This window comes from Macrotis lagotis, chromosome X (genome assembly GCF_037893015.1).
Source record: "Macrotis lagotis isolate mMagLag1 chromosome X, bilby.v1.9.chrom.fasta, whole genome shotgun sequence".
NCBI classification, from domain to species: Eukaryota; Metazoa; Chordata; class Mammalia; order Peramelemorphia; family Peramelidae; genus Macrotis; species Macrotis lagotis.
The window spans coordinates 279228521-279242724 of NC_133666.1; the positions used below are offsets into that span (position 1 = coordinate 279228521).

General features: G+C 43.6%; 1 protein-coding gene across 4 annotated transcripts in view; it reads right to left on the minus strand.

Moving 5' to 3' along the window:
* ZNF131 (zinc finger protein 131) overlaps nucleotides 1-11089 on the minus strand; it is a 44818-nt gene extending 33729 nt beyond the window's left edge. The window contains exons 1-4 of one of the 4 annotated variants that reach the window (XM_074207563.1): nucleotides 11038-11089; nucleotides 10532-10670; nucleotides 9332-9433; nucleotides 5770-5914 (exon numbers count right to left, since the gene is read on the minus strand). In XM_074207563.1, coding sequence (XP_074063664.1) covers nucleotides 5770-5914; nucleotides 9332-9433; nucleotides 10532-10655 — 371 coding nt within the window. In that variant the 5' untranslated portion in view covers nucleotides 10656-10670; nucleotides 11038-11089. Of the gene's footprint in view, nucleotides 1-5769; nucleotides 5926-9331; nucleotides 9434-10531; nucleotides 10984-11037 lie in introns of those variants that run through there. The other 3 variants (XM_074207562.1, XM_074207564.1, XM_074207565.1) reach the window with 3 other exon arrangements.
* Between the last annotated feature and the right edge of the window lie 3115 nt (nucleotides 11090-14204).

Here is a 14204-nt window from a genome sequence, read left to right on the forward strand (position 1 = left end):
GATGATAATATTAACAATTCAATAAGGGATGAAGAAGTTCCTTTATTACATCTCTCCCTTAATGTCTTCAAAGAATATGAAGGAATTAAGAAAGAAAAATACAGAACTAAGGCGGTAATTCTATTTTGAGGGTTTGAAGTGGGGAAAGGGAGGATAAAAGAATATACTGGTGTGCAAAGGAGGTCAAGGGGCTGTAATTAACAGTATACAAATAAGTGGGATGAATGGGCAGATGAACCTCATTTATCTGATTATGGACAACAGACAACTGAGAATACACACAATGTAGAAGCAAATCAAACTCAACAGCTAAATAAAGCTGATGAGGGAAAGAAAAGAATTTGGGGAGAAAAGAGTCACAATCAAAACAAACTTCCTGATTCTGAAGGAAGGGTGAAGAAGAAAAAGGGAAGAGCATGTCTCTTAAGAGGACTGGGAGACTAGCAGACTGCCTTCTGTGGTGGGTAGGGGGAAGGAAACAAAAAATAAAATCTTTCTTGAAAAAAAAAAAAAAAGGACCGGGAAATACCTGAACCAAGTGAGGCACAGGAATGTAATATTACTATGCCATAAAATGAAAAATCATTTCAAAGATAAAATAGTATTAAAGATGAAGTAAGCAGAACCAGGTGAATCACTTGCACAAAACTATTGTAAATAAAAACTTGTGAAAAAGCTTAAGAACTCTGATTAAAGCAGTGACCAACCATGTGTACAGAGGGCATACAAAGTATATTGCTCACCTCCTGAAATAGAGGTTAACAGACACAAGGCAAAAGGCACATATATTTGTGGACATGGCAATTTCGCGGATTCATTTTACTTAAGCATGCTTATTAAATGTGGGGGCAGCTAAGTGGTGCAGTGGATAGAGCACTAGCCCTAAAGTCAGGAGGACCTGAGTTCAAAGCCTGACACTTAATAATTACCTACTGTACGACCCTGAGCAAGTCACTTAAACCTATTGCCTTGCAAAAAAAGACAATGTGTCCCTTTCCTTTTGGTTAATTTGAAACAAAGATAAAGGGCAGCATCAATCATGTCAAGAAAGAGGCCCATTTGAAAAGGAAGAGAATAGAATATAATTAATGTGTTGAATTTATCATATTTTTAAAAAGCAAGTTAAGTCAAAAATGGAAGCAAGTTGAATGGGGAAAAATAAATCTTTGTATCAAATTTCTATAAGGGGTATTCAAGATGTATAAATTAAAAAATGTGACTAAAGTCTTTTTCTATTAAATATAAAGTGCTAAAATAATATAAACAAATCTCAAAAAAAAGACTATAAAAGTTAAACAATTTAAAAACCATAAAGGGGGGGGGGGCATAGAGCCAAGATGGCAGCATGAAAGCAGCATTTCCCAGGAACTCCTTCTCAAAAAAATCTCCAAAAGCTGTCAAATTATGATTCTAGCCAAAACACAGAAAGACTAAGTGATACATTTTCCCAGTCCAAGATAAGCTCTGCAGGAAAGGTGTTTCACCAGGACCAGGAGTTGGAAAAAAGCACTGCCCAACCCAACTCAGCCCAAGGATCACCAGGAACAGCTTGAAGGGGAGGTGAGAGGACTCTGCTGCACCTAAATGAGTGTGGAGCAAGGAGCACAGGCCACAGAATCTGCAGCGAAAATCAGGGAAAACCAGCCTACACCTCCAGAACACAGCCCACAGACAGTAAGGGGGTGAGGGAACACTGCAGAAATCTCTCTGCTCTCCCTGGGGCAGGACTCTACTAGTAGTTTTTCCCACAGCCAGACTGCAGTTTGGATTTCCATACTAAGATAGCAGGGACCCTTCTCACAGCTCCAGGGCAGAGGGGAGTGCACAAGCAAGAGAACCGTAAGACCTTGGAGGAATAAAGGTTCCAGTGGGGTGTCCCCCCAAAGAAACCCAAATCCTTGGAAGTGACGTAAATTAAGTCTTGGGCTGAGGAAATGAGTAAACAACAGAAAAAGAATAATCTGATCATAGAAAATTACTTTAGTCCCATGGAAGATCAAAACACATACTCAGGGGTGGCTAGGTGGTGTAGAGGATAAAGCATTGGCCTTGGAGTCAGGAGTACCTGTGTTCAAATGCGGTCTCAGACACTTAATAATTACCTAGCTGTGTGGCCTTGGGCAATCTACTTAAATTTGCCTTGCAAAAAAAACCTCACCCTTAAAAGAGAAATTTTCATGGTTTGGGGTGGCTGGGTGGCACCTGCCCTGGAGTCAGGAGTACCTGGGTTCAAATCCAGCCTCAGACACTTAATGATTACCTAGCTGTTGGGCCAGATCCAGGAACAGAAGCAGGCGAAGCTGGTAAGCAGGAGCCCCCAAGGCATGAGCCCATTGAACCTAGGGAGGGGAATGAAGAGAGAGACTGCAGAGCTCTGTCCTCTGTCCCTGGAACAGGACTCTGGAGCTCTGACCACATTCAGATCCTGATCAAAGTCTAGCCCCCCCCACCCCCAGCTCTGTAGCGGAGGGGGTGCATATGGTCATTCAAAGACCAGGAGGACAGAGCCTCACACAGAGACCCGGGTGAAGCATGGAGATAGGAGAAGGAGAAAATATGAGGGACTTAATGAGGATGAACTGCATGTATTCCTGCATAGAAAAATGACACTGATAATACTCATATGAACCTTCTCAGTTAATAGAGCAGGTAGAGGAAGCTTTTATAGTTGAAGCACTGGAGAATGCTGAATTCTAAGATAAAATATGGTATAAAAATGAAGTCAATAGAAAAAAGAGAAATGTGATGAGAGAAAGAAAAAGGAGAAGGGGAATAGGCCAAGATATCTCATATATTAAGTTTTTTCTTTATTACAATGAGCTATTGCAATGATATGGAAGGGGGTAAGGCAAGGGGGAATGAGGGAATCTACGCTCTCATCAGAGGTGGCTAGGAGAGGAAACAGCATATATACTCAATGGGGTATAGGCAGCTGGAGTAAGAAGGGGGGGGACAGGGGGAAGGGGGGATGTGAGTGATGGAGAGGATGGACCATGGGGGGAGAGTGGTCAGATATAACACATTTTCTTTTTTACTTCTTGCAAGGGGCTGGGATTGGATGGCCTGTCTGGGACCATAGGGCCAGGTGGATGCTGGGCCTAAGGGGTGGTATTGGGGCTGGGATCTGTCTGCTGCACCACTCAGCTACCCTACAGCAGAGTCAGACTGAAAGGAGAGAGAAAATATAGTGCATGGTAGTGGAGATCAGCAATGGCAACAGTGGAAAAATATGGAAGTAACTTTTGTGATGGACTTATCATAAAGAATGTGATCCACCAGTGACACAGTTGTTGGTGTTGGAACAAAGACTCAAGCACATTTTTTATTATTATTTGGGGGGGGGGGGGTGCAGGGCAAATGGGTTGGCCTGCCTGGGGCCGCATAGCAGGGTGACCATTGGGTGTCTGAGGACGGATTTGGACCCGGGTGCTTCTGACTCAAGGGCCAATGCTCTATCTGCCACCCAAGCACCCCTACCATTATTACTATTTTATCTTATTTGGGTTTTTTTTCTTTTTTTTGGTTTTTGCAGGGCAGTGGGGTTGGGGTGGCTTGCATGTCACATGGCTTGGTGATTGTTGGGTGTATGGAGACGGATATGGGCTCAGGTGCTCCTGGCTCCAGGGCTGGTGCTCTGTGCATTGCACCACCTGGCCATACCTACATTACTATTATTATTTTTTTATTTTAATTTTTTTCTCTCCCGCTCAAGTGGGAGGAAGGGGTATTCTGTTTACTCTTAAACAAGAGTATTTTATTAGTGTATAAAAAACATTTACTTGTACAAAAAGAGAATAAATATTAAAATTGAAATCTAGCTTATCTCCTAGAGAAAAATAAGGGATGGGATAAGAGGGAATGGAGGGGAGGGGAGGGGAGGGGAGGGGAGGGGAGGGGGAGGGGGAAATAGGTGATATAAGAAAGGGAAGATTGAGAGATTGAGGGAGAGGGTATTCATATACAACACACTTTTGGACAGGGCCAGGATGAAAGGAGAGAGATTAAAAGAGAGTGGGGAGGAATAGAGTAAAAGAAAATACAGCTAGTAATAGCAAATGTGGGAAAAATATTGAAGCAACTTCTCTGGTAGACTTATGATAAAGAAGGCAACTCACCCCAGAGACAACTGGCCCTGAAGTCAGGAAGACTCAAATTCAAATGTGACCTCAAGACACTTAATAATTACCCTAGCTGTGACTTTGGGCAAGCCGCATAACCCCACTGCCTTACAAAAAGCAAAAAAGGCATAAAACGGATAGTCAGAGTCTCATAAAGAACCTTCTTGACATGTTATACTCATGAATAGAAATGTTTTTGTGTATGTATGTGCGTTCAAAATTTTTTTGAATGGTTTAAAAATTTTTTTAAATTGCACTGGGACATCCAGTGCATGTGCTTCAAAAGACAAGTTAATAATTTGATTTTAATTTACTCATCTGCTGATATCATTTGAAATCAATTTTACTACATAATTTCTCTTCTCATGAGCTCTAAAGGGAATTTAACATCATTTACAGAGGTATCAAACTACATCCTTGAGCAGCTCCAACCAGATTAAACTCTAACTGGAAAATCTTTTAACAAAATAAAATGCAACAAAGATAATGTTAATATGTACTATTCTAAGGCAACAACAGGCTACCACCAAGATCTATTTCTATTTGTTTGACACCAATGAGTTATTGCTCTAAACAACCTTGGGGGAAGAGGAAAATATGTAGGTAACATTCCCTTCATCCCATTTCCAGTTTACCTAGGGTCACTGAAACAATAACTGTATTCCCCTTAAGCCTAAAAGGATCTCAGTAGACCTCCCAAAACCAATCTCAGCAACTGTTCTCAAAGGTCACCTCTAACATTCTAAAAGTACTTAATTTTATGACTGATAAGGGTCTTAGAGACAAGAGTATTTGCCTCACAGATTTCACTAGCAATCTAATAATTCAGATCTTTTTATTTAACCAAATAAATGTAAAAGGAGGATGACCCAAAGAGAATTTCATGGGCTGTTTAAAGTGTTACAATTCTTGAGTTCAGGTTTTTGCCTTTTGCACATTTAGAAACAAACACATTCCTGAAAGAAAAATGAAAAGAATGGGGCGGCTAGGTGGTGCAGTGGATAAAGTACTGGCCCTGGAGTCAGGAGTACCTGGGTTCAAATCCAGTCTCAGACACTTAATAATTACCTAGCTGTGTGGCCTGTGTGGCAAGCCACTTAACCCCATTTGCCTTGCAAAAAAAGAAAAAAGAAAGGAGCAATTTTCTGATTCTTGGAATACAGACTTGACAATCTTAAATCAAAGCACACAATTATATAATGACTCTTTAAATAGTGATTACAGATTTAATTTGTATATTGAATAGCGATTCCATTCAGTTCTTCTAAATTACTTCATACACAAAGTAAGACAGGCCTCAAAACTCACTCTCCTGACAGTTTTAGGCAGGAACCAGAAAATGGGTAGTATGGTGGGAAAGAACATTAGATTTGGAGCCAGCAGGCCTAGAGTCAAATTCTGGCTCTGACATTTACTGCCCAGGTAACTGTGAGCAAATCATCTCACTTATCTCAGTTCCCTTATCTGTAGAATGAGGTGGATGGAATAAATAAAATAAATAAAAAATTCTAAAATGTACAATTACAAGTATCTAAATAAAAAACCAACAAATTATTTTTCCTTAAAAATGTTTTCCTTTTCAGTATAAAATTGTGTACACTTAAAACATCACTAAATATAATAATGTACCTTGCTAGATAAATATAATTACCTAACTTCGAGTGCTTTGATGGCTTCTAACATCTGAAGAAATTCTGCTGCTTTCCATACATCATTTGCTTCTTCTTCACCTTGTATCATTAGTTTTGCTGTATATGTGAACTCAATTAAATGACGGAAAGCCATGTTACTTACACCTGTAAAGAAACTTAAATTAACAAATGCTTTATATACCATCGAGAAACTGTTATATTTAACAAAAACCCAATGCTAAAATCTTGTAATTTATTACCTTTAAATGACTTCCAAGGATGCCTTCATAAGGTCATAATGCCAAAATTGATTTTTGCAGAAGAGTAAATAGCTTACAACTAAAAGCTATTATATGAATAACCTTGGATGTGTATCTACGACATTGGCTAACACATGGAAGTTGAAGAGATGACTTCAAGACCCTTTAAACTCTCACATTTCTATTCTAACTTTTTTCAACTTATGCCAAAAAAAAAACCCTTTCTTTAGCCACATATCACACAATCACTTCTGCAGATACAGGAGAAGATACAATTAAAGGAGAGGAAGGGGGCTAATAAATAATGGATGGGGAAGAAATAGTTAAAGTTGTGACAACTTTAAGCTTAACAGAATTTCAATTCAAAAGACTTGCTCAGAACAAACAGAACTTTCTCTGTGGAAGGACTGTGTTATCTTAAATCTTTTTATATTCTAGATGTGGCATTCAAGAAAACCTTCATAAAAGCTGCTGACAATCATCCCAGTAAAGCAACAGTTCCCAACCTTTGATATGAAGTCATCAAAAAATTTCTGGGACTTGTCACGTGATAATTTTTCTATTAGTACCTATTGATCAAGAAAATACATGATAAAAATCTACCACAAATTCAGCAAAGCTTTAAGTTTGTATTTTGTCACAATAGCATGTATATACATTTGAGAAAGTAACCCGTTCAAAATAATTTTGTTCAGCCTATGCAAGTCCTGCTGCTATTTTGTTGGACCTAAATAAAGATGAAAATAATGATGCTTGGTAAACATAATTAAGAATTTTACAATAATTTTTCTACTCTTCCCTTTTCCCCCAACCCCTAAACCTGGCCCAAAGTCTGCAGGTTAGACAACTGAAGTAATGGACTGAAAATTATATAACTACTACTAGATCTTCCCAGATGGGTAAGCCACAGGCAACCTGGCTATTACAGACTGATTAACAAGGTCCTAGCCTAAACCTTTTTCTCCCTGCTGTTACTGTCTTCTGGTTATTTTATTTGCTTACTTACAAGCTGGAAGGACAACTCTATTCTGCTACTATTTAGCCATATTTGTAAGAGGCTCTGCTCTGGAATGTAACAAACAACATTTACTTTTCTCCCTATACACTGAAAGGGAACCCCACCCCTGAGCAAGGGGGAAAAAAAATGTTGAGTTGCAAACTAACAATACAAGCTTTAAGTTCAAATATGAAAGCTTCCCTACTTTGGTTGTTTGAATATTTGTAATGCAACATCAACACAACTGTATTATAAAATTATAAAGTATCTAACATTGGATTTGAACTCAGATCTTCCTGATTACAGGTTGGGTAACCTATCCATTGGGCCATCTAGTTACTACATAAAGATAGCATAATTTACACACTTGCAAACTATTCTATGATATTAAATTCAAAGTGATTCTATTTCTTTAGATTTCTTTAGATTTAGTAGGGAGAAATATTACTAAAAAAAAGATTTGAGGCAGCTAGGTGGCATGGGGTTTAGAGCACTGGCCTGGAGTCAGGAGGACCTGAGTTCAAATTCAGCCTCAAACACTTAATTACCTAGCTGTGTGACCTTGGGCAAGTCACTTAACCCCATTGCCACGCCAAAAAAAAAGAATAAAAAGATGTGTAGGATAAAATACAAGTAATAAATGTTTGAATATATATGTATCTTTAACACTCTCCAAAAATTTCTTAGAGACTGTAATTATTTTCTTCTTTCTCAAATTCTGTGCAGCATTTTGCATTTTTGTCTACCATTCCATTTTAAATTCTTCCTCCCTAGTTACCTCCTACCTGGTATCACTATGAATCAGCTTTCTTTTCCTGACCATAATTCTACCACTTAATTATGAAGATGCACGCACTCAGGTTCTGGCCTGAACCCTTTCAATGACTTCATCAGCTACCTTGAGTTAGACTAGCCTCTTTAGCCAGATGATTCCCAAGACCATGTATGTAACTAGTTTTTCTCCTCAGTGCCAGACCCACCATCCCAGGCTGCTTGTTGGACAATTCAAAATGCATGTCTGATAAGACTACTATGTTCAAAACAAAATTTATCTCTCCCCCCCCCACCCCATCAGAACTACTTTATTCCACCGAGACTCCTCATTCTTCCTCATCCCACAAAAAGATGCCAGCCTTGCTGACTGCCCCTCAGCATCTGGCATCCCTCTCCTTCACTTCTTTCATGTGTTCACTAGAGTAGTTCAGGCTCTCAGTACTTCTTATCTGGATGATCCTGATAAACATCTTAATTAGTCTCTCCTTGTTTCAATCAAATCTTTTCTTTCCCCAATTCTTATCTTACAAAATTTCTTAAAACAGTCCTGAAAATGTCACTTCCTGTTCAATAAACTTAATTGGCTACTCTATCTCTAAGATTAAATACAAACTCCTCTGGCATTTAATTTTTCAAAACCTGCCTCCAATCTACTTATCCAAGGTTATCATATACTACTCTTTCACAGTACACATGACAGTTGTTTGTGCCTTTGTACACAAGCCTGGAATGAACTCCCTCTTTTAGACCTAGGTCTCTTTATAATCCCTATTTCCATTACTCATGGAGCTCAAGTGTCTCTTCCTATATAGTCTTTGATTCTACACAATTATCTATTAACTTTGTAAATACTCGAGATTATACATATTGTATTAAATATATATATATATATATTCACATATATGCAATCTCCTTTGATAACTGTGTATAACCCTGCACAATCCCTGGCACATCTTCCAATGCTTGATAATGGCTTGCTGACTGAAAGGTGCAGAAGCAAAGATACAACAACTATTTTCAAGTCAGAATCCAGATGCTATTTGATCCCTTTCACCTTGAACTTTCTGTAACCAATTCATCCTTGCTCATACCTAACACATGGCTAGTACCCTTAATTTTCCTACAGTTGACTTTTAGGCCAAATTAAGATTCTGTATATTTTTTCGGAAGAGTTACTTGCTACATTTTCTGTTAAAAAGAGGCATGCTACTCAATATGAGTTAACAATTAGCAACATCACAACTGTTATAAGGAAATTATTCTCAAGGACACTTGAAAAAACTATCTTTACATAATTACATTTCATATCGCTGAATAAAGGATTTCCCAGTTGACTAACATTTTAATATGCATTTTCACATCTCACCCACCAAATGACGTTCATTATTTTCAACAAAGGTAAATCTTAATAGTTATTGTTCCTTAAGTGTTCTACATAAAGCAACAATTTCTACTCACTGATCATTTTAAAACTAATCTCAGATTAACTATCAAAAATTCTTAGTGTATTTAATGCAAATACTGAACTGAAAAAAAAAAAAAAGAATTTACCTTCTATTTCCACCAAAGGTTCCTGAGTAAAGTCTTGAAAGAATTTGTAGAAAAATTGACTGCAGGCAGCCAAAACAGCCTTGTGGGCTTTAAAATGGTGACCTAAAAGTGACAAAAAACACATAAAATACATCCAATTTGAAAAATAATTCTGTGAAATAAACACCAACCTCTTACTTGTTATCAATGAATTAAAATCAGGCAAATATTTGTACCAGGAATAGAGAACTTTAAGCTTTAATTTCAAAAGGCTTTAAAAGATTTATAAGTCATTTTCTGAGCTAACTGTTGACCATTTAAAATGAAAATACCTCTGAAAGGAAGTATGACTCTTTTAATAGCCTCCAACATTTCTGATTAAGCAGCAAAGGCTGTAATCATATTCAGGTGAAACCGCCCAATGGAAAAAAAGCGCAAAATTACAAGTATAGTTTCACGTTAAGGGGGGGGCAGCTAGGTGGCGCAATGGATAAAGCATGGCCCTGGAGTCAGGAGTACACGAGTTCAAATCCAACCTCAGACACTTAATTTACCTAGCTGTGTGGCCTTGGGCAAGCCACTTAACCCCATGGCCTGGCAAAAACTTGAAAACAAAAAAGAGTGAGGTGGGAATTATTTGACTGGGTATTGCTATGCCTTTGCATTAGAAAGCGTAACATTCACACTTCTTAGCTTATGGCAGTCAGGGCAGTTTGACAAAGAAGGGTCCTTCCAAACATAATATGCAATCAAGTTTCCCCTGCTATCAGGAGACTGCTTTTTAATGTTTACTTTTCAGTCATATAGGATGTTCAAGCTGGCACTGAGTTTCCTGCTATTCTAATAGATCAAAAAGGGCATGTGAGGGCCCTATGAGTCCCCACCAAGAGGAAGATTTAAGCGCTGTCAAAATTTGAGTTTTGGGCAAAATCAACTAAGTTGAATGGGGTAATAGCGTTTCGTAATTGAAAGGATCGCTTCCAGGGGCTGCTTCTTTATCTGAAAAGCTGAAGTACGTGCAAAATAAGCATTTGAGCACCCCGGCCCCAACCACGCGGAGGCCTGCGGAGGGGGGGGGCGGCGGAGCCTCGGTCACTGACCAATGTGACAAGGGGCGGCGCACAGCTGCGGCCGGGGCGCGGGCCACGCGCTCCAACGCACCCCGGTGCAAACTGGGGGCGGGGGGCTGGGAGAGGGTCGTCCCGGGGGGCCGGCACCCACCGTCCACGATCAGGGTGATGTCAGTGAACTGGTCCTGCTCCCGCTGCTCATTCAGCCGGTCCAGGATCATCTTGTGATGCTCGGGGAACTCCTGGATGCACTCCATCGTCTCCTCGGCCTCCATGGCCGGGCGGCTGCCCTGCAACACAGCGGCGCGGCGCCCTTCACACACCCCCCGCCGGCGGCCCCGCGCCCACACCCGGCCCCCCGCCGGCGGGCCCCGCGGGAGCGGAGGGGCCCGCTCCCAACTCCCGGCCTGACCGAATTGCAGCCCTCCTGGGCGGGCGGCCGGGCGGCCGGGGACCGGGAGGCTCGTGGGGCCCCCACCGAGCAATCCCGGGCCGGGGGCCGAGGGTCCCGGGCGAGCCGCCAACGGCCCACCAAGCCCTATCCGCCAGGCCCCGGGCTCCCGTGGCGCCCGCCGGGGACCCGGTCCGGCCCGCGGCCCACAACGACTCCCGGGTCTCCTCCCCCTACTCCCCCGCCCCGACCGGGCCGGCGCTCACACTGGGAAGGAGGAGCGGGCCCGGCCTGCGCGTCACTGACGTCAACGTGCCCGCGTCGGCGCGTCGGACGTCGTCGTCCTCGGAGCGCCGGGCGGGGCGGAGGAAGAGCGCCGGCTAGGCCACGCCCCCAGGCCTCCCGGAAGGAGCGGGCGGGGCGGGGCGGGGCGGGGCTCACGTGCCCGGAGGCCGCAGGAAGGCCGCCCCTCGCCCTCGCCCTCGCCCTCGCCCTCGCCCTCCCCCTCCCCCTCCCCCAGGCCTCTTGGGCCCCCGCGGGCGCCGCCGCCTCCTCCAGAGCCCGCGGGCCCGAAGCTTGCCCTCACCTGCCCTACCCTTCCCACACCCCGCCTGCCCCCCAGTGACCCGCACGTGGGTGCCCACCTGCCCCCAGTGACCCGCACGTGGGTGCCCACCTGCCCCCCAGTGACCCACATGTGAGTGCCCACCTGCCCCCCCAGTGACCCGCACGTGGGTGTCCACCTGCCCCCCCCCCCAGTGACCCACATGTGAGTGCCCACCTGCCCACCCCCCCCCCAGTGACCCACATGTGAGTGCCCACCTGCCCCCCACAGTGACCCACATGTGAGTGCCCACCTGCCCCCCCAGTGACCCGCACGTGGGTGCCCACCTGTCCCCAGTGACCCACACGGGTGCCCAGTGCCCTACCCTTCCCACACCTCACCCCGCCCCCATGCACAGTGACCCGCACGTGGGCGCGGTGCCACCTCCCTGCCCCCCGGGGCAGCCGGCTGCTCAGTGGGATCCCCCAGACTGCAGGAATGAGGGCCCCCGCGGCCCCACGCGGCCCTCTCCGTCCATCACTCGGACTCCGCGGGTGACCGCGAGGGGAAGGCCATGGTTAGTGCTCGGGAGTGGACCCTCCTGGGGCGTCTCTTCATTCCTCCTCCAACATTCAGGCGCGTCACAACCTCATACAGTGGCCAAGTGTGCCATTTCTAAAGTGTTAGAAGGCATCGCAGTGCCCAGCTGGGGAATATTGAAGCTGTGCCACATTGTAGGAGGACCTGTGGATTATAAGGAAAAATTTAACACCCAAAATGCAGTAAATCAGTTTTGTAGGTTTTGCATATGTATAAGGAGAGTTCTTTCTTTTCTGTAGAATGGACAGGTCAGATCAAAACCTGCGTGTAAAAAAAATTTTTTTTAAAGGAAGAAATCCAGCCCCCCCCCAGAGTCTAATGTGGATAAATTCTGGTTCCAATCCCCTTTTATTGTGGTTCAGAACCACATTTATATCAGCGTCCTCCCAGTTCATCACCTCTCCACATCTTCATCAAACTCAGACATGACAATACCCCTTAACTCAGTATCTGCGTTGAGGGGGCAGGAGATGAGGCAGGGTCCAGCCTCACCTCTGACCGGGAAGGGTTTAGTGCATATTCCAGGCATATCTACTTGCAGATGGCAATCAGGGGTCAGGTGAGGCCCACCCTGCACCCTTGACCTGATTGTATCACCCATAATTGTCCCCCCTTCATAATCTAGAAATCCGAAATCTCTTCATTCAGCACATGGCCTCCTCTAATTCAATCTCTCCTGCCTCACAAACTTTATCTTTACCCTGACCTCCAGGTCTCTCCTTTCTCCACCCCCATCCATTTCTCCCAGTTTGTCACCCTACCCAGGCCTTGTTCCTCATCAGGCTAGAGCACTTCACCCATACATTTTTTTAGTCCCTTGTTCTATCAGTAGTCATACCTTGCCAAAACACACTAATCCTCTACTCCGTAATGTCCATTGGCTCCATGTTACTTTCAGGATCAAGTACAAAAACCCTTATTTGGCTTTTTTTTAAGGATTTTTTTGCAAGGCAAATCGAGTTAAGTGGCTTGCCCAAGGCCACACAGCTAGGAAATTATTAAGTGTCTGAGGTTGGATTTGAACTCAGGTCCTCCTGACTCCAGGGCCTGTGCTCTATCCACTGTGCCACCTAGCTGCCCCTCCTTATTTGGCTTTTAAACACAACCTGGCCCTTTCTTACACCTGACTCCCCTACCCTACAATTCAATGATAATGGGCCTCCTTTCTGTTCTTTGAACAAGACTCCTTCCCCCCCCAAAAAAACTTTTCTTTGGTTGTCTCTCATATCTGCTCTCCATCCTCACCTCAGCCTCTTGTCTTCACCAGCTTTCTTCAGGACTTAGTTCATCTGAGTGCTGGCTCAAGCCCATCCTTGGCTTCTGGAGGCTGCTGTTACAGCTGGTGGATCCACTTGAGTTCCAAAGCTCTGAGCTGCAAACACTGCTAAAACCGATCAAGCGTTCACACCACGAAGGTTGTGGGGCAGCTAGATGGCAAAATGGATAAAGTGCTGGGCCCAAGGTCAGGGAGACTCCTCTTCCTGAATTCAAATCTGGTTTCAGACACTAAGCTTTGTGACCCTAGACAAGTCATTTAACCCTGTTTTCATTGGTTCCTCATCTGTAAAGTGAGCTGGAGAAGGAAATGGCAAACCACTCCAGTATCTTTTCCAAGGAAAAAAACCAAGCAGTCATGGAGAACTGAGCAGCTGGAAAAGGAGGGTCAACAAGCTGGCTAAGAAGAGGACTGGCCCTCTTCAGAAATGAAATGGGTTAAAGCTTCCTTATGCACCTGCTTTGTTGTTGGCTACTGTACTTCCAGCCTGGGTGAGACCACACTCAAAACAAAAAAAGTCATCTCATCCCACCTGCTTCATAATCCTCCTCCCCTTCCTTTCTATTCCCACCCCCAGTGTCTCTTCTATGAGACTCCCTCCTATTTATACTCTAGATACCTTGTATATTCATAATTAGTTGTATATCATTTCCCCAGTAGAATGTGGGCTACTTGAGGGCAAGGACTTTGTCTTGGGCTTTTCTTTGCATCCTTAGCACTTAGCACAGTGTCAGCTCATGAAAGTCAATCAAACGCAACTGATTGGATCCTCTACTAATTTATGTTTTCTATTTTCAAGTGGATTCTCACTGGTACACATTAAACCTCTCCTAGGACCTCCCACATTTATTCCCCACCCTCTACCCTCACTCCCTGCCTCCTTATTAGAGAACCTACTTTGAAGGGAAAATAGGAACCAGTCCCTCTGTCCTGTTCCATTCTCCTAAATCCTTTCTCATTCCCCTTTCCTTCCTCTGACTCCAGTCTGATGAATTGATATTCCTGTTCCTTGC